General features: G+C 38.9%; 3 protein-coding genes across 3 annotated transcripts in view; 2 read left to right on the top strand and 1 right to left on the bottom strand.

The window, feature by feature from the left end:
- LOC109473599 overlaps positions 1-728 on the bottom strand; it is a 3,155-nt gene extending 2,427 nt beyond the window's left edge. Inside the window, exons 1-2 of the mRNA XM_019773556.1 lie at positions 708-728; positions 89-317 (exon numbers count right to left, since the gene is read on the bottom strand). Of these exons, the coding sequence (XP_019629115.1) occupies positions 89-317; positions 708-728 (250 nt within the window). The remainder of the gene's footprint in view (positions 1-88; positions 318-707) is intronic.
- A 1,238-nt stretch (positions 729-1,966) lies between these two features.
- Positions 1,967-4,753, top strand: LOC109473519. The gene is made up of 8 exons (XM_019773437.1): positions 1,967-1,978; positions 2,218-2,554; positions 2,811-2,983; positions 3,094-3,259; positions 3,385-3,540; positions 3,878-4,006; positions 4,263-4,321; positions 4,583-4,753. Exons 1-8 carry the CDS (start codon positions 1,967-1,969, stop codon positions 4,751-4,753), a joined length of 1,203 nt encoding a protein of 400 aa, XP_019628996.1.
- A 1,395-nt stretch (positions 4,754-6,148) lies between these two features.
- On the top strand, positions 6,149-24,671 carry LOC109473424 (interferon-induced protein 44-like). The gene is made up of 7 exons (XM_019773320.1): positions 6,149-6,287; positions 6,432-6,578; positions 7,162-7,317; positions 22,720-22,866; positions 23,287-23,421; positions 23,586-23,644; positions 24,425-24,671. Exons 1-7 carry the CDS (start codon positions 6,149-6,151, stop codon positions 24,593-24,595), a joined length of 954 nt encoding a protein of 317 aa, XP_019628879.1. The 3' UTR covers positions 24,596-24,671.
- The last annotated feature ends 623 nt before the right edge of the window (positions 24,672-25,294 follow it).

The following is a 25,294-nucleotide window of genomic DNA, read 5'->3' as shown; positions in this document are numbered from 1 at the left end:
GAGAGAGAGAGATGGATATGGGTGGATAGAGACATTGAGATAGATAGAGAGAAAGAAAGAGAGAGAAAGAAAGGAAGAAAAGACCCACCTATGTTAATGGTTTCTATCTCCTTGATCCTTTCGGGGAAAAACTTTCCGAGCCGGAGTTTTGATCCAATTGTGTACTCTTCCAGGTCTTTCTTTATCTTCTTGAACGTCTCCTGTACCTCCTTCATCCTCTTCTCCCCCCGTCTTTTTTCAAACTCTTCCATAGCTTCAGCAATGCCTCGTTCTTCGGCGTCATCGTCCCAACGTTCGTGCCACACCACCGGGACCTCCTGAGCCGAGGTTAAATACAATTAACAGCATGGCCATTACCAATGCAAAATAACTCAATTCTGTCAAAAGCTTCTGTCATACATTCAACGTTATCCTTTAAGGCAATGGTCTAGTCACACAAAGCAGAAAGTTCATATAAAGGAAGGACAGGAACAAAATAAATGTACATGTTAACTGTGATACGTTACTTGTGATTATATTTGGCATTTACGTTCATCTATGTTGTCTCTACAGCCCGGGCTAACTTGATAACCAATTCAACGGAGTGGGGCTAAAATGAGAATCTACCCAGCTGTCTTAAATGAATAAGTTGGTAAATAAATCTCTCTTCACATTATTTCTAAACATGACACCGGTATCTAAAAGAATACTACGTCTCTGAAACTTACCTTAGATTCTGACTCTCCCATTCTTTGTAAAATTGATGGTTTCTTTGCACCCTGAAAAGATGTGAATTGTATAAGAAAAAAGGTCGCCTCCGAAAACAAAGCATACAAATGATTTAGACTAAGTTGGCTCAGCCCGATTCTACCCACCTCAATCGGGTTTGAAAAGAGGCATCCAGAAAAGGAAACTCGACTAATAACAGACTAAATTTCCAGCCAAATGTTCAGCATCCACCACATATAGACTTGTTGACGTTCAATATATTCTATTAATAGAAATGACGACCAGTCCCATGAGTTCTCTGTGATAGCTTCTATTCGCCAGCTTCAGTACCATTACGGATGCTTCCTGACCCCTGTATAGAAGGCTTTGTGAAGGGGTGAATACATATTAAGACAGTTGATTAAGAGACCGGCTGAGGCTTTACCGATGCCTAAGTATATCGTCAGATCGGGCCCAGTATATCTTAATTGGGAAAGTGGAAGGTTTCTTTTTTCCTCTTGTTTCAGAAACCCTATTTACATTTACAAATATTTTACTGGATTTAAAAACGGACGTGATAGAAGATAAAATCAATATTTGTGAACAGGGATAGAATTTTTTTTCATCCAACAATATCCTATCCCACTTCCTAACACACTCACTCATGCAACAAATGGAAGGGTGTGTTGACAGGTTCACCTGCAACGTAGCTTTATGCGCAAGTACTAATGTAGTCAGTTTGTCGATACGACAATTTCAAGTAAAACGGGGAGACGAATTCAATGAGTGTTAAATAGCCATGCATACCTAATCTTATAATAGTTATATTTTATAAAGTAAGGACAGAATTTCGCTCACCGGGGAAAATGGAAATGACAAGGCGCTGTCTCTGTCTGAGGTACACGACAGTAACTTTTGCCCAGGCCGAATCCTTCCTTTTGTGATCCGTACTAGCTGTGGATCAGTCCTTTTTTAACTGAAAAATGTAAAACTCTAGCTTACAAATAGACAAACGAAGACGCTTTGTGGTGCACATACACAAAAAAATGCAGAGGGGGCTGTGACATGCGCACTAACAACAATGTGAAACGATCCGAAACCTTTTCGAGGAATTTCTATTGATCGGTTGACTGACCCCCACAAACGCCCACAGACACACTGTGCCCGCGGCGCTAGGAAAGCTGTGTGTCCATAACCGTGTCCTGCGTTGTTTGTATCAGCTGGTATCAACTACCCAAAATATAACCTGGAACCTGATTTGCACTTGTAAAACGGGAAAATGGGGAATGGGGTAAGTATTATTTTCATTATTTGGAACACAGTCTGTTGCCTCAGCGACCTAACGCAGTACTTGTATTTGCTATTTTATTGGATCCGATTGGCATACTACGATGGAGCAGCGTATACATATACCATACTGCGGTGTTTTGTCGAATAAATCATTAAAAAAATTATTCCATGTATGCTTATCTTATTATATTATCCACTGGAAGGCAATATGTAATTTTTTTTATTGCACTGTCTTTTTAGGAGAGCACTCCGACTGTGGAGTATGCCAACAAATACAGGGACGTCACAGAGAAAAAGGTCAAAGAGGCCGCGGAGGAGAAGAGACGAGAATACGAGGAGCAGGAGAGCGAAGAAGACGCGCGGCTCAGACAGCTGCAAGAGGAAGCCCGCACCAGGAGGGTGAAGCTACTTGATTATAGCTTTGGGGATGTCCACGGGCCACGCTACTTCGCCAAAGTTGACATCAGTGACATGAAAGAGGGAGGTCTAAGGATCGGGTTGTTCGGACCATCTGGATCAGGAAAAAGCAGCTTCATCAACACGTGCGAGATGGCTCTGAAGCCAGGCCTTCGGAAAGGCAAGAAAGATAACTAAGTAGCCCTTTTATTGGGAAATTTGGTTAACCCAAGTGTCAGATGTGTAACATTATAGAATACGGAATTGAATATTCACACATTTCAATATCATGATGCGTTGGCAATGTAGGAATATTCAGGTTTCATTTGGTTGACATGGCACTCTTTTGTTGTGAGGCTATTCTGGGATAATAAATTATTTCATAATAAATCAAAAACAATATGTTATATGTAATGCAATTAACAATTTTTCTGCAGGAACTGCAGATATTCAATCTGGCGGTGGGGAGGGTACCATCACCATTCAAAAGTTCCTGGACGACCTTGATAATGACTTCCATCTTGTCGACACTCGAGGATTCTTCAAACATGACGCTGAGGAGTTTGCAGCGCTAACCAACATCGTCTTTGGACGGATCAAACCTGACCAGGTATGAAGGAGGTGTTACGTTGCGTTGCACATTGCAATTTGAAAAACATCAGTCAATACGTATAGTAGGTAATCTCTCCTTTCTTCTTTGTCAATAACGTCAATCTACAGAAAATCAAATTTGAAGTGAATGCAGACAACGCAGACTCGGAGGAGTATTTCCGCAACTGGCTCCACGCTATCATCATAGTTCTGTCGGCGGATGACCCTCGTCTAAGAAATGGCCACACTCACCTGGACAATTTGAATATTGTGCGCGAGTTTATGCGCCCTAGAGGTACTGTATGTTTATGTTTATTTCACAAATACATGTTCGCCTTTTTTGTATGATTTTTAGTTTTATTTCATGTACTTCTAAAACATAAACATGATGCAGTTTTTAAAGCATGTTTTTTTTCGTAGGAATAGCACCGATTACGGTAATCACTCATCGCGACAGAATTGGTGAAAGTCAGGAAGAGCTGGAGGATGTCTTGGCCAAGGCATCCGCGGCAACCGGCAGCGCCCGAGACCACACTTTCTTTGTTACCAACTACCACGTAGACAAGAAGGAAAGGGGTCAGTAGAAAAGAAATGGAAAATTATGGAAACATGCTATTATTTTATACACAACTATCTCCATAAAATGTGATTACCTGTAGCTTTTGAAACAAGAAATAGAAAGTTCCATATCTCTGTAATGTTTTATAGCTGTTGAAATTTTTGTTTTGTAAATTATTATGAATATTTTGCTGTGCATATTTCACTGTCATCCAGCACCCTGTCCCATGTACTGCACGTACCGTATCTTACTCTCAATATTTGTCTCCTACATGTACATTAGTTCATACTTTAGCGAAGGAACAGAACAATTTTTTTCTGAATAACAGAATAATTTTCTGCTCTCTGATCTTAGATTACAACACTGACATCGAAGCCATGAAAGTCATGAGGTCGGCACTAATGGTTGCGGAGAGATACGTGAAGATCCACAAGCAACAAGAGCAGTACAAGAGGGAGAGCGGAGTGACGGGAAATCAGGCAGGTGAGAAACAATAATAATTGTGATAGAAACACGCTTCTTTTGTTTCAATCTTAACTTAGTAAATCCGGTTTCAGTTGAAAGCATGCATTGCATAGACGTTAGTATATAAGGAACAACTAAACGAAGAGAATGATATTAGTATGATCATTTCAACAATTTCATCCTTAAATTTCACCTTATCTTGTAATTTCCTGTTGATACTTATGGTTATTACCAAAGAGAAAGATGATTAAACCACAATACTATTCTTATATAGGACCCCAAGAAACTGTGGAAGACTTTTTTCGTCGCCTGTCTTCGAAGAAACACATCCCGGTAAGTACAAGAATATGTATTTGCATTTTTTTTGTATTTTTGATGCTTCTGAATTGTGTGAATTGCACGTATCAGAATAGTTGAAGCAAGCGTTTTATATGCTAATTATAAATTGACAAGAGAAAAGCCAGGTAGGGGCCAACATCGAAGTCAGGCATGACAGTAAGACATCAACTAGGTGAAAAATACAGTCCAGTAAAGCGTGTATGGCATTACCAATGCGCAATGCAAAACAAAGTTGTCCTGTTTTGCATTCTGCAGTTTGACCGATTACAACCCATCATTGACAACCTGAAGAAAGAAGACATCACCACGTCCAAGTCCCTGAGTGACAACTGGTCAGACGTCCAGGGAGAACTGCCAATGAGCGAGCGGATGAAAGGCTACATCGACAAGGAACTAGCTGACACATTCAAAGAACTGACTCTATAAGTACTGCACAGAGGCACAAAGATGCCAGATGCTCAAGTTAAGGAACGGCTACCAATAATTGTTTTGTTGAATGTGTTTGTGTATATACAGGGTTCAACTGTGTTTGCTGATGCAACATTATAATAAATTGCATGAGGTATGTTCAGCAAGGAAGCAGTATTGATTCAATATGAGTCCATTAGAGATATGCACCAATGTAGAAGGGTCGATGATTTGTATTTTCTCACTATTAAGATATAATATTTGACAGCCCATACCTTAGGTGGTAATGGGTGATACAAACTTTATGATATAGGAAATGTAAATGTAAGGATTTATTGTTACAGCAGTACTACCGAATGTAATGCATGGGAATATAGGAAAGACACTGAATGCAACGATTTGGATAAGTGGTGGAAATCCATACATTTCCCGATCAATTTTGAAGTCAATGTAAACATTCCTTTCTTGTCGTGGTACCAAAATCCTGTACGATGGTATAATTCAATTAAATAGTTAGGCAAGTTTAGCATAGAATGTTTTGCCAAAGTGCATTACAGCGTATACACGTATACATGCAATACTTGTGTACCTGTATCTGTATAGTTGGTACAACCAACTTTTGGCGTAACACACCAGCTTCGTGTGCACGCGGCGCGGCGGCAGCTTGCTATATTACACCGAACGTGTTTAAAACTGTCTTATGATAAAGCCCCTATTGTACCTGATTTCACCATTCTATAGCCTTTAAACACCTTAGGCAAATAACGCTGGTACTTGACGACATGGCTATCTTTTTCTATTTTCTAAGTTGGTATTGGGTACTAAGTAGTTGGTACGTCCACCGATCTCTTAGTAATTTTGTACATCATGTATCATCTCGACATTTGTCGTCTGTCATCAAGTGACACCCACTGTAGGTTTCAATACGATTACGTACAGAACCGTCTGTCGAAAGTGAAACCACCAAGCAAGATCGTTGATGGATTGTTGGTTCTTATCTCTTGTGCTGCGCTATTAATATTTTATGCACGCTACCCACAGACAAAACAACTTTGGAAAGCTCGACCACAAAATTGCATGACTTCATACTATTACTGTATGAATAATTGTCAACATCTGACCTGTACTTAGCCTAGTGGAGCATAAATGTACAATAAAGGTATTCATTTCTTGTTAGTCACGCTTGTCTAAGCTTACATTGGCACGAGTTTAACACTGAAAAAGCGGGGATACATACATGTATTTATGCTCCCCATTCTGGTCTGGGTTTCTTTGCGTAAATTCCAACCTCCGTTGAGGGCCAAGGAAAGAGTGACGATGAGCTTAAGTAAGATCAACTTTCTTAAAACGTTTCTTAAAGATTACACTTTGGGAGATATTACAGGGAGTTTTCCAGACGCGAAGGAAGGGGAAATGAAAGACTTCGACGGCGTGCGGATAGGTCTGTTCGGTATAACAGGGTCTGGGAAAAGCTCGTTCATTAACTCAGTATTCATGGCTCTGCATGGTGAGGACGAGGGACCGGCCGTAATACAGAGTACCGGCGCCGAAGGTGGGTGATTTCACGATAACTAAATGGAATCCTCATCAAGTTTATGAATGATTGTGCAAACGAATTTTAGACCATTTTGTATTGATTGTTGTCTATTTCTGATTTCTTTGTCCGTTTGGAAACAAAGTATAATTCTCGCGTCAGGAACAATAATTTTGGAAGCCTTACCAGTTACGGATGGGTTCACCCTCCTGGACACACGGGGCTTTGGCCTCCTTGGTGGAGACGCCGAGAAGGAAATACTGGCCATTTTAAACGGTGACATCAAAGACGAAAGCGGCATCGACCGAGGTTTGTTATAATGCCGTTCGATACAACATTTAATATGACAGTGCCCATGCAAGCTATCATTAACACTAGAAAATAGCGAGAGTAAAGCAACCGTATTACAGCATCGCAGACGTAATTTTTTTTTCTCGACCGAGCACCCCATTTTTGACATTAGTTGATACTTTGAGTCTTACAACACAAAATACACCACTTTTTCCCGATCTGTGGTAGGTTTAGTAAGTGAAGTAACGTATGCACTTGAAAAAATATCGCCCGTTATTTCGTTATGGCTTACACAAAATGTACATAAAAGGTAATAAGGACAACACTGTTATTTTTCATTTTGTTAACATATTTGACTACACATGCCTTTTAAATCTACAAGTATTTCATTTCTAGCACGATTAACTTCCATGAAGTTCGCATTTTCAAAAACATTAGATCGAGAGAGATAGGGAGAGAGTGTGTGCGTGCGTGTGTGTGTGTGTGTGTGTGTGTGTGTGTGTGTGTGTGTATGTGTGTGTGTGTGTGCGTGTGTGTGTGTGTCTGTCTGTGTGTGTCCCTTTATGTATTTGTAACGTTATACATATCATCCTGGTGGCAGACAAGACCGTGAAAACGTCGCTGACAGGAGTGGGTACAGTACTGAGGGACGAGACTCACGTCGTGCTGTGGTTCGTGAAGGCTAACGACCCTCGGCTGCACAAAGGCGCCTACAGATGTCACATGGACTTCCTACGCCAACAGCTCTTACGAAGAGGTCAGTGATGTTCTTTTACCTCTCTTCTGGGCAGTGATGCATCACAAATGAGATTTAAGCAACAGTCTGTTCCCCTTTTTCACCAGCGAAATTTACCATTTTTTGTTCTCGGCTCTAGTTTGTTTTTGTAAACGGCATCAGATCATCGGAATTTGTGTAACTTTGCATACAAAGATTGTCTGGTAGGAATGTTAGGAACATCAATGAAAAGCGATCCAAGAATAATCTTATCTTTTCGTAAATCATACTGACAAAAATGAACGAACGAACGAATTATTGTGATGTACATCTAAATGACTCTCTATTGTTCCAGGTGTAGGAACTATGACCATCCTCACGCACGAAGACGAGTTGGGCGTCCAAAGGTACATCCCTGCTGAGAGGAAGAAGCTCGCCGATGCCGCACGGGAGATCACCGGCAGCATTCCGGACAATACCTACTTCCTTGCAAACCACGTAAAAGGACAGGAATTCTCCATTGAAAACAGAGTTAAGGTTCTTGAAATAATTAAACGGTCACTAGAGCTCGCAGAGAGCACCATCAAGACAAGACAGACAAAGAGAAAGATACATGCAATGATGTCAAACCGTTAGCCTGTGTATACGTGCGTACGTATTGCATTGTTAAAAGTGCACATATCACAACAGATATCAGCTTGAATAAAAATCTTGTGCAATGACATGGACATTTTGATGTAAAAGATGTACATTATTGTATATAACATAAATGTCACAAATAAACTTGCTATTGTATATAGCATGTTTATTCAAGACATTTTATTATCAAAATGATGAAACCTGGTGAAACATTTTCTAAAACGAACTTTGAATGAGACAGTTTTACCCTTGTGTATTCCATATGAAGCTATTGAGTTTTAATAAAAGAATGGAAAAGCAACAACATTCCGTGAATGCAATCTCTGTTGTATTCGTGGTCTACTGAGAAGTAGTACAGTCTACTTTTATATATAATGTTGTTAGTTTTAATTGCTTTATGTAAAGGGATTTCTGTAAACAAGTTCTGTGATGATGATATAGTTTGCATGTCTAATAGTATATAGGTTATACCGCTGATGTTAATGTATAAAAGTTGGTGAAAAACTAAAGTAAAATATCTTTAGTAGGCGTGTCTTGGTTGCGTACTGTCTAGTCTAGGTACCCCATCGTTATAGAAATTTAGACCCTTGCTAGAGATTTGATCCTAAAACTTATGTGGAGGAGTTTTTTCTTACCCTATTGTGTTGCAAAGTGGGGAAGGCCCTTGGAACTTCGACTCGAAGCCAAACCAAGATGTTGCCCAACCAATATGATTCTTTTGTTTATACAGTATAGGGGTACGTACTGCTCGACCCAATGCTAGAACAATAGTGCATTGATAACTCCCTTAAGACAAACCGATGTTCACTTGGCATTCTTGGAAAATTATGAAAAGATATATTTGTAAAACAAGCTACCTTTCCTGTAGGCTGACTACATATTATTGCATTGTGTTCGGTACTGCAGTTTTTTCTGCCTCGGCGCCTGTTTGTTATTGTTGTTAGGGCCAACACCTAACAAATACACTCTTACATATGGCATTCAGGCCTGCATCGGGGATAACCTACTTTGGTGGGGATGTTCACTACGTATTCGTGGAAAAGACCGACATATTTGTAAAATATTCAGAATTCCAGACTATTCAGAATACCCCACCCACGTCAAACCTCGAACACACAAATGAAATGGTCCCTTTGGTCAAAATCTTTGCCATTTGACGAATGCACGGGGACCAACGATTGAATGAATATAATGTAATTTCATAGCCCGAATTCTAGGGGAAAAGTATGCATGCATATCCGTATACTTACGTATATGCATCGTCATTAATATATGCTGATGGTATGTAACGACCTGAAAAGTAGTTTGTGGAGTACTGTATATTGCATGTTATCTAAGGAGCCAAAGGAGAAGAAGCAATTTCAACAAAACCAAATATCAGGTATATAACAAGAACCAAGAAGTAAAACCTTAAAATCACAATTCCTTCTGTTTTGCTCAAATACATGAATCGTGCATTTTCTCGTCCTATTACCCCTATATCATAGAATGAAAGTGTGTTTTACAATCATTGGTAAACTTTCAATCATCTAGACATCTTTGAAATATTGCAAAATGATACATGTATGGAATATGAACCATCAAACCTAATGACCTCTGAAAGTACAATAACAACCTGCTGAATTGGGGACTCACGCTCACCGCAAATGAGACTGATAAGCAAGAACAGGATTTGAAATAAAAAAGCGAAATATTTTCAATGGTAGTTCAAAAGGATGTAAAACAACAAACAAGACGAAGGTACTAAGTATTGCTTCAGGTGGAAAAAACGTATATATTTATATTTCGTCAAAAAAACACAAGACACACAGGACCAAACCAGGTTTATCTTCAAGTTTTATATGACTTTGTAATGTGCGTTTTAGTTGTGATCACAGGCAGTCAAATGGCTAGCAACCTTTTTCCCTAGGGAGGGTGAACAAGTGACGATATTAGCACAATTGTGAAACCAAACCGTCACCGCATTGTTAATGTTGTGGCACGTGTATGATGTATGTTCTACATTATACATAATTTATAGAGGCTTTGTAAAACATTGCAATCATACTAAGTGGCACAACTCTCATGTCAAAGAAATTTGTGCACTGAATAGGAAACTTTGACCTTAGAAAGTGAAAGGGTAACATACACAAAAGATGACTCAGACTCATTGTATGTACGACACACCCAGACCATGTACATGTAAAAAAATTATCCAAATATTTACACGTGTACAAAGTACATTATCAGTATGGTTACTGATGGCAAGTAAACCTAACAAGAGACCCCTTCTAAGAGACAAAACTCATACAAAGACACACTACCAAGAAAGGAGCGAAACTTAAAGTCCCAGAACATTCCAGAAAAAAAGTGTTGCTCCACACAGCTGTATGTATTTTGCATGAACTAGTAAATTTGGCCCTGTAAATTTTGACTTCACGACATATGATAAACTTTATTGCACAACCTTTGTACGAGATATAGCGCATACCATCTACCAAATTAAAAACAATTATTCTAAGTTTTTGTCTTATTTTGTCAAACAGGGAATGATTACGTCACAAGGGTACTGACCGGTCGTTGCGTTTGTTATTGTTGTCAGGGTCAACAATTCTCTCTTCCTGATGCCATTCAGGCCTGCATCGGGAATAAACTATTTTCGGGGATGTTTACTAGGCGTTCGTGAAAAAATTAAAACAGACATATTTGTGAAATACATGTATTTGTAAACCGTAACTCTCGCGAGATCGCGTTGTGAAGTGATTGGTCATTAATTATCCTGATGAAGGCGACAGTGGTTGCTGAAAATTTGATCTCTTTGTAAACTGTGTGCTGGAATAAAGTTCAATGTTTTACTAGGAAATTATACTATTAGGCTTCGCCTCAGGGGCATTACACAAACGGCAATCAGAATACAGAATCCTGGATAACAGGCTGTTATATATCTATAAGCTCATTTAATACGTACAAAATGGGGCCAAACCTTTCTTACTTTGTTGAAATTACATTAATGTTATTAACAGAATGTAGAGAAATGTAGTTAAATGGGACATTTTAACAGTTTTACGAAAGTACGAATGAATGAATGAATAAATGAATGAATGAATTATGCCTTTTTTACGCGTCGTACGTGTACAAGTATTAGGCCTCATCAGGTACAAAAACATCCATTCACAAGGAAAATTGGCTTAGAGCCAATAGCACGTACCCCCGCGGTTTCGGTGACGTAAGGCCTCTCGGTACCATAATTTGCATCATTGTTGTAGAGAGACAGCGAGTGTGTGCCCATCGTTACCTCTCGGCAGCCATGGCGCCCTCAGACAAATCTAAGTCGAACGTTCTCATCATCAACTGCGATGGGACGTACCCGCTAGATTCCGTGAATGAGTTGGTCCAGGAATCGTCTAACGCTACCGGTGTTGTGACGACAATCGAGCTAATGCAGCTTGCGCTGCCAAACCTGGCAGAGATCAGCGAGGAAGTGAAAGGAAAACAACTTCTGTGCGCCATTCTGGTTCTCAACGCCCATGAGTCTCGTCTTTCTATAAACGAGAAAAACGCAGGAATCGGCTACGCCGTTCTCTATAGGGCTCTACGAGAGGCCTCGGATGGTAAGAATATGCGTAGTTTACTCTACAATCGCTTTAGGTTATATTAGACAGCTTAACCGGCGTACATATTTGTGTAAAATATACTCCAAACTTGTGCAAGTACTGCTTGTGTGAGTAGAAATAATGCACAGGTAAATTTTAGTGCCCTGATATCAGAAGAATGGGTAAATATTGTTTAATCTAATGCCACTAGTTGTCTTACATTTACAAGCTTAGTGTGCAATTGTGTAAGGAGATAATCGCATGCAAAGTACCATTGCATATTTGGGAAGGGTAATTTATTTGTTGCGTTCTACCTTCCAGGGCGAGTACTTGTTGTGATCGGCGCAGACGAAAAGTCCTCGGCGGCAGACCGGAAAGTCGTCTCCAACTGGGTCCGCTACAAAGTCGCGTCGCAGTTTGAAGAGGAGTATCTCAACGGCAAACGGGGTTTTGTATTCTCTTGGGGAAAGACATACCATCCCGTGCACAAAGAAGCGTTTCAACAGTACCTGGGCGCCATCGGCAGTGGCAAGGACGGGTTAGACAAACCGTTCTCACCGGCCCCCATTCAGCGTCCTCCGAAAGATCAGGCGGTCACGAAACAACCAACAAAACAACTAGAGGAACAAGGGGAGGCATCTCCGCCGATGACTTCAGCTGTCAGCCAGACCATTTCAGAGCCATCGTATACATCCGCTGACGGTTCGAACACAGGTATACCAGCAGAATCAACATACCCACCAACATCAACCAACTCAACTGATAATTGTGTTACCGAGCCAAACACACAGCCACCTAGTGACACTAAAGAAAAATCTACAAGACCACAAGGCCAGAAACCAAACAAAGCACCACGCCAGAAACCAAGAAAAGGAAAAGCTTCGAAAAAAGAAGATACGGAAGATCACACGAAAGAACGATTGGAGGGTCGCGTCGATGAACTAAAACAGAAGTACCCTAAATGCAAATTTCTTGGAGTAATCAGGTATGGAGTGTTAGCTGAAAAGTATGCATATCCTCTCGAAGAAAGCGCTGAGTATTTTAATGTTCCAAAATACATGATAAACACGTTCTATGAAGAAAAGAAGGATATCCCCGAGATAGATGTGATTATCTACGAGCATCCCGAAGAGGGCGATCTACAGTTTTCGTACCTAGACCCCCCGAAGGTTTCAAATTTCTCCAGGTCTAATAGTTTTTTGTCTTCTTTCTACAGAAAGAATAAGCGACATTAGAATTTGGAGTTGTTTTAGTAGCTATAGCCATGTAAGCTGCGGCATAAACATTCATTACAACATAGAGTACTTAACAATGAATTACAAATGACAAATGTTATTTTTACAGAATACTACAAGGAATGATTAGGTCGATCCAATAAATATAAATTGGTTAACTTTGATAAAAAATAATCAGAAAATGGTATTCAAACTTACCAAAGGTTGCAAGCTACGTTTTTCACTATCATTAAGAGCGTCGATAAATGTCAGATGTCCTGGTTATGAGGTACGGTTACTTCAACAACTGGATGGATTTTTAATTTTTTTTAAATCCATCCAGTTGCTCTTGAGACTATTTTCTACTGTATATTATTGAGAACTTGTTCATACCTTAAACCAACATTTTAAAAGTACCCTGTGCGTGAAAAATTTTGCCGTCTACAGAATAAACCTCTACGAGAAAATGTTAGCGTTATCATCAAAACAAAACTGTTAATTGCTGGCTTAAAAATTAGGGTTATTATCAAAAGATATATGTGATATGTGGTATGTGCTTACAGAATGAGGTTGTTTTTCTTACTACTTTTACACTTTCTGGATCAATCAAGGAACACACAGTGTTCAGATGCAGTTCAATGTCTACAATAGGTAAACTGGTAATTGCATGATTTTTCATTCTTGCAGTTGGGAATTTGTGTGAAATAGTCTTGCATGCTTAACTTAGAACTTAATATATTACTTCAATAAGTTTCATTTATGGGTATTATAAATAAGGTGTTGCAACAATTACTGTGTGCTGCTTATGTATTCGGTAAAATGCATGGTATTAAAAGATGTTGGATATAGCAATACTGTTTGTACTGTATATAGTATATATTTCACTGTATATAAATCCATCTTGTTGCCCATGCTGTTATTGTTGTGCCTTAATATATTTGAAGTATGTATTATTACATGGTGCTTCGTACTAAAACTCCTATTCTTATCCAACTCAAACCCCGGCCATCGAAGAAGAAATAATATGGCCAAAATACATAAGGGACCAACGGTGACACTGAATATAATTTAATTTACAAGTCTGATTCTGGGATTGAAAGCATACTTGTATCTCTAGATTTAGCTAAACCTAACACAAACAAGAAACAGCAACAGTAACATGTGACGACCGAACAAGTGCTTTGTCAATTAATGTACATCCAAAAGAGCAAACGTAAAAAGAAGCTAAAAAAAAACGAATATTACTTTTAGGAAGAGTCAATACCAAGGTAGAATGAAAATCTTAAAGTCACAAAATTCGTATCGTGCATTTTCTTGTCCGTTTTCACCCCTGAAATATTTATGCAGGGACCCCACAGAATGCGATACAATTTGTTGCAAAGAGATATTTATCAATTATAGCTTTCAGTATTAACAAGAAGTTACTGTTGTTTCAGATGGAACGGAAATTATGACAAATTTGAAATGTGGATATACGTATACGTATACATAACACATAATACCTTGTATCAATAATAATTCCAAGTTGTAGTCTATTACCTAACAAGCCCCAATTAACAAAAAAACTAGATCACACTCAGAATTACACCAGGTTTATCTGTATGTACTGGAAAGGTATGGTTTGGTTGTCAAGGTGATCACTGGCACTTAACTGGCCAGAATTTTTTTTCCTCTAGAGTGGGTGTAAAGGTGACGATATGAGGACGATTGTGAAACCAAGCCGCTGCAACATTATTATGGTACGTGCTAGTGTATTCTCTGCAGTATACATAATTTATTGAGGCTTGGTAAAACATGGTAATCATACTAAGTGGCACAACTCTCATGTCAAAGAAATTTGTGCACTGAATAGGAAATTTTGACCTTAGAAAGTGAAAGGGCATCATACACAAAAGATGATTCAGACTCATTGTATGTCAGACTAACGACACAACCACAACATATAAAACATTTTCAAATATCTACATGCACAAAGTACATTATCATTAATAGTTGCTGATGGCAAGTAAACCTAACAAGACGCATAAAACAAAGATTATGATCGACTCATCTAACTTCAAATGTACAGTTTGGGTTGAAAATCTGCTTTTACGATCATCATTTACATTAAACATATTTTAAAGAATTGTCCAATAGTTACAATGATATTCCATATTAAAGTTTAAACCTGTTGAGCTTTAAAGGAGAAAGGAGAGCATCCTCAAGTGATGAATCAATGCTCACCTAAATTGAGACAAAGACAAGTCCAGGACTTGGCATGGAAAAGATAACATTTATTATCTAATGGTAGCTCTGAAACTAAAAACAAGAAGCTCTTGTTTAAGATGAAAGAGGCCTGTTCTCAGACGTCGATATACATTATATACAATATCTTGTATTTGTACGGTTTTAAAAAATACAACCAAACAGACCTGATCTAACAGAAAGCTAGAACATATTCAGGACCACAAAAAGTTAACCATCCTGTATTGGACCGATGTGTTTTAATTTTCAATCGCTGGTTGTCAACCGGGAGTCAACCTGGTAGCAACCCTTTTCCCTACAGTGGGTGAACAGGTGACGATATCAGTAAAACCAAACCGTCACAGCATTGTTGTGGCACGTGTATGATGTATGTTCTGCATTTTGCATTATTTATTGAGGCTTTGTAAAACATGGCAATCATGCTTAATGGCACCACTCCCACGTCAAAGAACTTTGTGTACAGAATGTGACATATGCATGTGCAGCATGCACATACACAAAGCCAGTTGATCTTACAAAGTGAAAGAGCAACATACACAAAAGATGAGACTAATGACACACCCACAGCATGAAAATATCCAGATATTTGCAGAAAAACATCGTAATAATGACTGAAGGCAACAAAGAACCAAGGACGGCCCCCTTAAAATACATACACTATACTGTACATTGCAATCAATCAAAAGAAAAGTAACTGTCAAACCCGGCTGGATATCGGTTTATCATCCCAAAACAAGTAAAACCTAAAAGTCACCAAATTTTTAACTTGAAAAGTAAACGTGTAACATGTAACATGCATATTGTATATAAGATTGGTGACACATCCGCAGCATATAACCTGGGGAGCAAAAAGCTGTAATAACTAGAGTACCACGATCTCATGCCTTCGTCAAATGACATTGACATTCACAACTGTTCAGTCGATCATATACTGACCTTATCTTACGAAATAAAGCCATTCTAGCGTTTCATAAAAACAGTTAAGTGGTCTTCATAAAATCATGTACATGTATTTAATATATAAGGGGGCACAAGAAACCCACTAATTTAGTCCTGTCCTAACTTCTATATCAGTTAGATCTGGTATCTGATCAATATCAGCGATTCTGCTGGTACATAGATCCCGATCGGAGTACATTATGCGACAATGGTAGAATCTGTGGTTTCTGTCAGTATCTTATAAGATATTTAGTTTTCATGGAATGCACAAGCTATCTAAATGATATCAGTAGCTATCAGCAATATATTTACCAAATGAATGTTTAACTTGAAGGATATGTCCCCCGGCACCATTTTGGTTACCATAGCAATGCTGTGCTTTTTCCTAAAAGTATACGATATATGGAAACTTTGGGAATTTTCTTGGGCTGCAATGCAAATATGAATGTATAAATTCATCAGTTAACCTCGGTCACAACCCACCGTACGTGCTTCTGCGTGCTGTCTACGTGCAACAACATGGGCAAACGTAGGGATCCGTAAGTGGTGAGTACCACCTCCGTAGGGAATCCTACGGATTTGGGAGCGTGCAGACACGCCGTAGCATGAAAAACTTTCTCTGCGTGTGGGTTGCGGATTCAACTCCCCACGTCCCGCCACCCCGTATGATCCAGTGCGGGCGACGCGCGTGCCCTGTACGCACCGGTACGTACCGTACGTAAGCAGCACGGGTAAGTGCGGCTTGCATACGGTAAAGTTGCAATCGCACAGAGATCGTACGTTGCAAGCACGTACGACTCACCACTTGCGCAACGAACGATGCACGCAACCGCTCACGGCCAGACGTGGCATGCAGACGACATACACCTTGCGCAACCGTGTGAATGACGTGCATTGCCGTACTGATCATGCCAATCCTTCCCCACGTTTTCAAACGTAGCAGACGTGGCCTCCCAAAAAACGTACGGACAAAAAGCACGTACGGCGGGTTGTGACCGAGGCTTTAAGCAAATGTCTTGTTTGAGTTGATTTACTTTGTTTATCCTTTAAATATCATTCAAATTCCAGCCGTCACGCCACGTACTAAATCGAACGCGTTTCGAACCGTTTTTATTTGCAGTTCGAATCGATCCGCGATCCCTAGCAACGCCGTTGCTAAGGAAACTCTTTTCGCGCGGCAGTTGGATGAAATTTCATCCGACTTTCACAGCTGCGTTGAGCCTGGTTTGTGGCATATTTACCTTCGTTGCGTTACATGTACCAGACGGGAATGCCATGTACTCTTGACAAGATCAATTTTTGGAGGGTTTTACAACGTATTTTGTTAGATAAATGGTCATATTTGCTTAACAGTGAAATCGTCAAAATGGCGGTGCCGAACTGAGCTAAATTTTCGACGAAATTCACATTGGGGGCATTTGCATGTCGCCCTCGATTCTGTCTTATATGACTATTGAGTAAGATTCGTTGAATCTTCGACTATGTCTGTTGTGAAAATCTTGTTGGATCAAAATCTGGAAATGCTTGTATATTCATATCAACCGGGGCCACGTCCTCGGCCGTTTTACGCCAAAAGTTCTAAAACGTTGGTTTAGTTAATTCTAGTGCTACCGGCGTTTTAGCACAAGTTGCGGTACTAATGTACCTTCTCAATATTGTCAAAGAATGCCTACAGACACAGACTACGTAAGTACGAACTGAATCAGCAAATGCTTTCTTACTCTTGCAGGTATTATTACTAAAATCCAACGGTGCGGGTCTGGCGTCTGGTTTGTGGAACGCGCTTGAAGCCCGCGCTGTTTTTGGAACGAAAACGACGCCTCTGAAGAGGTGGCCTCGCGCGATTACGAAGGAAGCTCATAACGTCCCCAAAATTGATAACAAGTTATATACGGACAGAAAGTAGAGACTTCAGGCTATTTTACGCACTAGATTTCTTTTTGTTGTGAAAACTGAAATAAGGTAAAAACATCGGAGGAATTTCCACCAAAATCAAGTGGTTTCAGGTCATATTATCAAACGAGCAGAGGTTAACAATCGTTTTAAAAAGTCACTAGGAGTAAAATAGGAATATTAATATTCACAGATACAATGAAATAATGAAGATATATAGTTATAAACTCAAGCAACAAGCTTTGTAGTAAGAGGTCCCGGCTCCCGGGGGTTTTAGAACGTAAAATTGTCTCAAAACGGCGCGCGGTTCGCCGTGATATCAATCATAAATCTTAAGGTCAGATTTATATCACTTCGGGTTTGTGAATTGACTTGAAACTCGGAATCCATATACAGGAGACCATTGTTAACATAATTCCACATGGAAATTTACGTTCTGCGGAGCGAGGACCTGTCCAGAGTAGGTGATAACTAAAAATGTCAAACCGGGCGCGTTCTATTCTGGAATCAAAATTATGACATGACCTCGCGCGTTTTGGGGGCATCTGCATGTCGCCCTCGAAATCGATAACAAGTTATATATCAACACAAACTAGAATCTTTGCTCTTTCATACACACTAGATTTCCTGTTGGATCAGAATCCACAACAAGTTAGAAATGAGAAGGGGAATTCCACGAAAATTACCTGCTTTGAGGTCAAATTTTTGAAAGGATCACGGTATGCCATTGCTTCAAAAATGTATAGGAGTAACAAATGAAGCTTACATATTATCAATAAGTTAAAGTTAGGAATATAAATGATTGCAGACCTCAGCTACAAGCTTTCAGGTAAGGCGTGTCGGCCCCCGAAATCATGGAACGGACTACTTTCTCTCGCGGAAGGAAAATAAAACTGCCTCGAACTCTCGACGTGGCGTGGCGGCTGAATTCTATTTTAGACTGTACCAAGTTTTTGTTACTTTTCCGTATATTTTGAATGAAAATGATCACTGTACAACTGTCAATAATTTCTTCGTTGTCTTTCTATTTATTTACCTTTTCCAGCCGTACCATACCACTTCTTCAAGCAAATTCCTTTATCTAATGGTCCTGATATGGTGAAGACTGGGGAGAAGAAACCTTGTACAACTCAGTGGAATCTACGATGTTCTTTTTCGCAATGTAAGCCTGCCTTAGACCTCACATTAGGTTCTTTTTATTACTATCAAACGTATGGGCATTACAAGTCCTTTATTGATCTAAATATAGTGGTATTAGTGGACCTTCGGCATCACCTAGCGGAGTTTGTTATAGTGACAGGCAGTGGAGGTCGTTTTTTTGTCTCTCGGGCTTAGGGAGTGAGTATGGGAGCATACACATAGTATGGCACCCAGGCTATACATCAGGTATACAGCACTACAACATCAACGTAGCCTATATTAAACCGATTAGAAAGATTAGAAATCCAGGTAATGAGAAACAATGACATTGTCACTGCCGGCCTGGATACTTTTTGAAAACTGTCTGGATACATTTTGAAAAATGCTAGCAACTGGCTATATAAACAGTCAGACGTTTATTTAGTATCCACTACTTTTAGTCAATTTTCAAAATCTATCCAGTTGCTATTCCAGTTTCCTGGGGTAGCGTATGTTCTATTTGTTTTCATATAAAAGGGGTAATTTCAATTATCAATAACGCATAAATATACTGTGTTAGTTGTCTAAAATATAGTAGTAAAAATCCAACGAGAAATGTATATAAAAACAGAAGAGTGGAAAGAAGAAATACCAGACAATTATCACTTCATATCTCTTTAATTGTCTGCATCAAGGTTTCCATTACGCTGTTTGTGTTTCTGTAGTTGTATTCCCCGTGTTTGACTTACAGGTAATTTAGTAGCCGAAATTTTGAAATGTTTAATTCTCTCAGTATGAAGAGATAGTACTACACAATTTTAGAGTAATGTTAGCCAAAAATCTAATCATTTCCAGTTCTTGTCACAAGCTTCTTGAGTAATGCTGTTCACAGTCAAATAGCTAGACTTGACCACGAAAACATAACCTTCTTGGCGAAGGTAATACACGCTCGTGAAGAACATTTCATGTAGTAGATGTTTTAGTGAATGCGGTAAAGGTATTACATGATACGGCACATAAGTAGTAGTAGTAGTAGTAGTAGTAGACTGGTTTATTAGAACTTAAGATGTTACATGAAAGCCTCCTGGCAGCCGTAACAGGCTGAATTGTGAGGCGATTTTACAAACGTGTCAGTCTAACTGAAGTAGTTACACATCTACGGTTAAAATCGTTACAATATAATACAACGTTAAAATTGACGTATTCAATCATTAAAAATTCTAAGGACAATTACTTACACAAGTGCTATATTCATATATAGCAATGGCTGTCAGGGATCAATTATAAATTACTTATAGACATACTTATAAAATACAATTGCTTATTAGATCAATCAATCTTTATTGCGCAACAATTGCAATGGATACAATGTATGGCAAGTGTTTAAATCAAAAGATAACAACAATACTAAAATCTACTTCTAGATACCTTATTCTAATGCTACCCTATAATTGTGCGTGATGAATTATACAATATATATGGAACATGGATACAATGTTAACATCAGTTCAAGGTGTCACAGATGATATTGTTTCTTTTCCGAAGAGCAGAGGATATGAATTGGCCTATATACAAGGATATTGGTTCAGGACATGACATCAGTAAATTAAAAGTATCTGAGCTTGTCTTAGGTAAGGTAATGTTTGAGTTACGTGAAATCATATTCATAAGTGTCAACCTTTCTTCAGTATACATGGGACAAGATAATAAAAAGTGAAATTCATCTTCAACAGTATGTTTGCATGTAGGACAGCGTCTCTGAGTGGCTGGTACATTCTTATAACGACCTTTTTCTATTTCTAAACAATGTGCACTGATTCGCAGTTTGGTTATGTTAGCAACAAATGATTTGTTTTGGATTGATGAAAGGTACTTCTCAAAAGTGAAGTCCGTTTTGAATTTAGAATAGGTTTGCAGTTTATTGTAATTTCTTATTTCTTGCCTCCAGCCAGAAACAAACGTGTCTTTCAGACGTTGGTTGAACACTTTTCCAAAATGCTTGGCGTCAACTGTTGGGTTTAGCCAAACATTTTGAAAACCGTGTCTACATAAAATATCTTCTACATGAACATATTGTATGTTTTACTTATTATTATTGCTAAAAGCAATTATTATTATTATTATTGTTATTTCATTTAATGTGAACTCCAGGAAGAATAGTATGGAGTTGACTTCCATACTAATGGAGATCTAAATAAACAAACAAACAAACAAACGACCCAGTCCTGTTCTTGTTCCACAGCAATATCATAAGCCTTTTTGACTATTCTATCATTGGGCAGGTTGTGTAGTCTGAGCCAATATTTAATGAGGTGTGATTGCGAGTCAATATAAAGTGGAAAAGCTCCAAGTTCGCCCCTTACGGCGGCATTAACAGAGCTTCTGGGAATCTGAAGTAGTGTTTTACAGAAATTGAGGAGAACGTGCTCTAAGTCGGGTATTTCATACGATGCTTTAGGATAGTTCAACGATATGTTTTGAATAGCTAGCTATAGCTGTTTAGACTGGTGTGTAAGATTTAATTTGTCACTGTATTTCTTAAAACGAACCAGAACAGGACGAGCCGATGGCAAATCACATTTCTTCCCTATTCGTGTAACCTTTAAGAGCTGTACGTTTGCACCTAATATCGGCGAAAGTATGTTATATATTGCTTCTCTTGTGTTTTCACCAGAATATTCCTGTATACCATTGAGAATCAAATCCCTACATTGAATGTTGTTAAGATTTACACTCAAAGGGGTAACAAAACAATTAGTGGTACTGTCAGGGCAAGCATGACGCAGTTGTGATTTATAAACGTGATATAAGATTATTATCACAAACTCAAAGTAAATCACAAAACCCAATACTTACAGTGTTTTTGCTTAATATGCTTCTGCTACTTTGGACGCTGTTCTGAAATGACCACAATCCTTACTCCACGCGTGAGGTTATGGGATAGGGTCAATGAACTCAGAGCAGCCTCATTCTGAAGCGTACAAATTTTTTCAAAAAAATGTCAAAATGAAATTCACATGTTTCCAAAGTATCCTTATACCGAATCTCGAAGAAAAAAATGTACAATTTTGTCCGGAAATAGCCAAAAGCCCTATTTTTGAAGTGGTGTATGTCAAAAATGTAAAAAAAAAAAAAACAGTTTGTGGACACGTGTCCAAGGCACATGTATCCCCATACCGAATTTCAGGTCATTCGTATTTATTACCAGGACCCCGAAATGTATATTTTTGCCTGATTTTAGAAAATGAAAAAAAAATACATGGGGGTATTCGGCCACTCTATCTTCATGCCAAATTTAATGTTATTTGGCCCCAAGATGAATAAATTGAATCCATTTAACGAAAGGGCAGGGGGAGGAGACCTAATCGGCATGCAGCTTTCATCTATTCTTCTAGATGATTGTCTGTTGCGATTTAATCGTGTTAACTGCATTAACACATGCACCAAGGTATAACACATAGACAGTATTAACTGCATTAAAAAAATGTGCGCTAAGAAGAAAACCACATGACCTGAAATTCAGCACTGCGCCACACGACCACCCACCCCCACCCCCACGACGCACCGGGGTATAGACTATAGGAACAATTCACATTTTGGACAGGGGTGATTTAGGAACAGCCCATTTGTGCGGAAGGGGGATAGGTCCATTTTTGGTACGGGGGATGCGGTGACGCCATCTGTTGCATTTGCTCCTAAACAAATGTCCGCCTTTCTAGTTGTATGATTTGTTATTTCATTTCATGTACTGCTGGGTATACAAAACACAAATATGCTTCACGCGGCTGTTTTAATCCATTTTCTGTTGTTGTTTTTTACAATAGGAATAGCTCCGATCACGGTCATCACTCACCACGACAAGATTGCCGAAAGTCAAGAAGAGGAGGTCCTGGCCAAGGCGTCCGCGGCAACTGGAAGCCCCCGTAGTTTTACCTTCTTTGTTACCAACTACCACGTAGACCAGGAAGGAGGTCAGGAGATTCTGAAATAAATTTAAGAATGGAATTTGAAAAATTAATGAAAAGATGCTTTTGTGGTACCCGTCCCTCTCCACATGATTTTCATAATTTGTTGATTTTAAAACCAGAAATTGCAAACAAGATAAGATTTTAATCCTCTGCAAAAGATTTGGGGCTTTGTTAATTTTTTTTTTATCAATTGTTGTAAACTTCTCGCTGAATCCTTTTTTACTGTCACTTCCCTATATTTGCCCTCACAAACTGTCTTCCCACACCAGCCAACTAGAAATGTATCTTTGCGTTGCTTGAATATGCTTCCAAACTAGTAGACATTGACGCTTTGGTTTAGCAAGACATTTTGGAAGCCATGTCTGCACAGTATAAGAGCGAAGGAGCACAGCACAATCTTACTGCTTTGTCTTATGAAGTTAGATTACAGGACTCATATCGAAGCAATGAAAGTCATGAGGTCAGCACTATTGGTGGCGGAGAGATACGTCAAGATCCACAAGCAACAGGAACAATACAAGAGGGAGAGTGAAGCAATTGGAAATCAGAAGGTGACAGGTGAGAAAAACAACTGTAAAACACGCTTATTTCACCATCAACCCTTCTATTTCAAAAAGCACATGGAAGCACTCAAATTTATTGCAATTGCCTGTTAATCGTTCTAAATTTTGACAGCAACGGTTCATTGAAAGGACAATATCACGATGCTATTGTTTATCTAGGACCCAATGAAACTGTGGAAGACTTCTTTCGTCGCCTGTCTTCAAAAGAGCATATTCCGGTGAGTACAAAGACTGGCTTAATCTCTTCTATGCCTCTGAAAGATTGTGTTAAGTCAACTCATTAGAACTGATTTAACAGAATCTCATTATTGTATAAGAGTGATAACTACCTATCCTTTAAAAATTATTTTAAATATACTAAATATACTCAAGAGATGTCAACATACAAATCATCCCAGCAAGAAAGACACCGGAACTTAAGTACGGTAAACTACATGGATGCATCGCCAACTGCACATTATACTGTAAGACTAAACCCGTGCGGAATACGTTCGCATTCTACAGTTTGACCGACTACAACCCATCATTGACAACCTGAAGAGAGAAGACATCACCACGTCCAAGTCCCTGCCTTAGCGACAACTGGGCAGGCATTCGGGGAGACTTGTCAATGAGCGAGCGGTTGATGGGATACATCGAGGGGGAACTAGCGGACACATTCAAAGGACCCAAAGAAACTGTGGAAGACTTCTTCCGTCGCCTCTCTTACAAGGAGCACATTCTGGTGAGTAAAAAGACTGGTTTAATCTCTTCCATGCCTCTGAAACATATTGTGTGAAATCAACATATTACGATAGTTTAATTACCAAAATCTCATTAAATAGTGATGACTACCTCTATATCCTTGACAACCTTTTTTTACATATCAAATTGAATTAAAATCACCAAGAGATATGTCAACATGCAAAGCATCGCCAACTGCACATTATACTGACTAATACTACACCACAATACTACATATAAGACTAAAGCTGTGCGGAATACTCTGCATTCTGCAGTTTGACCAGATACAACCCATCATTGACAAGCTGAAGAAAGAAGACATCACCACGTCCAAGTCCCTGAGCGACAACTGGGTGGACATCCGGGGAGACAAGTTAATGAGCGACTGGTTGAGGGGATGCATCGAGAAGGAACTAGCGGACACATTCAAAGAAATCAATCTGTAAGCTCTACACAAAAGCAGAAAATTATCAGATGAAGGAGATATACATTTTCGACATACTAGACATGTTCATCATAGGCTGACATAGAGTAACAGTAGGCACAACTGTTTGTTTCGTTTTGTGCCATATGTGTGTTATTTTATCATGTTATCTTGTACAATGTTGTTAGTTTGTGTGCACCCTGTGAGACAAGCTATCACCAGGCTAAATGGTATTTTGTCTCAGATATTCCATGCTATACCCGTATATTGAATTTTCAACAGCAATATAGTAATAGGATATGAAGTAAAAATTCCAATGGAAATATTTAGAAATAATGCGATTGCATAACAGTAAAATTTCTTTGTGGTTTGGTGTTTTTCGTACCGAATAGTTTTCCTTTTTACCATTACTCTATTGGCGGGTAATAATAGACATGGTAAATGCTTCGGAGGCGAAGGTGTACAAAGTACATGATATCTTTAGAGGACACAAAGTCTTTAAAGAATACAACGGATACAGCTAAATGCCTTAGACTTGAGATTTTGAACTTGATAGTAATAATTGTACATTATTTACACATGCTAATTTTTATTGCAATTATATTAGATGTAGACGCATGATAACTGTATCAAATACAGTATTGATGTGAAATGCATTAAATCTAGTCCTTAAAGGCATCAAATGCAATTTCAGGATGGGAAAACCGATATGTTCTACCGA

Source organism: Branchiostoma belcheri, unplaced genomic scaffold, assembly GCF_001625305.1.
Source record: "Branchiostoma belcheri isolate BF01 breed outbred unplaced genomic scaffold, Haploidv18h27 scaffold1, whole genome shotgun sequence".
NCBI classification, from domain to species: Eukaryota; Metazoa; Chordata; class Leptocardii; order Amphioxiformes; family Branchiostomatidae; genus Branchiostoma; species Branchiostoma belcheri.
This window is presented reverse-complemented; position numbering and strand designations above follow the sequence as displayed.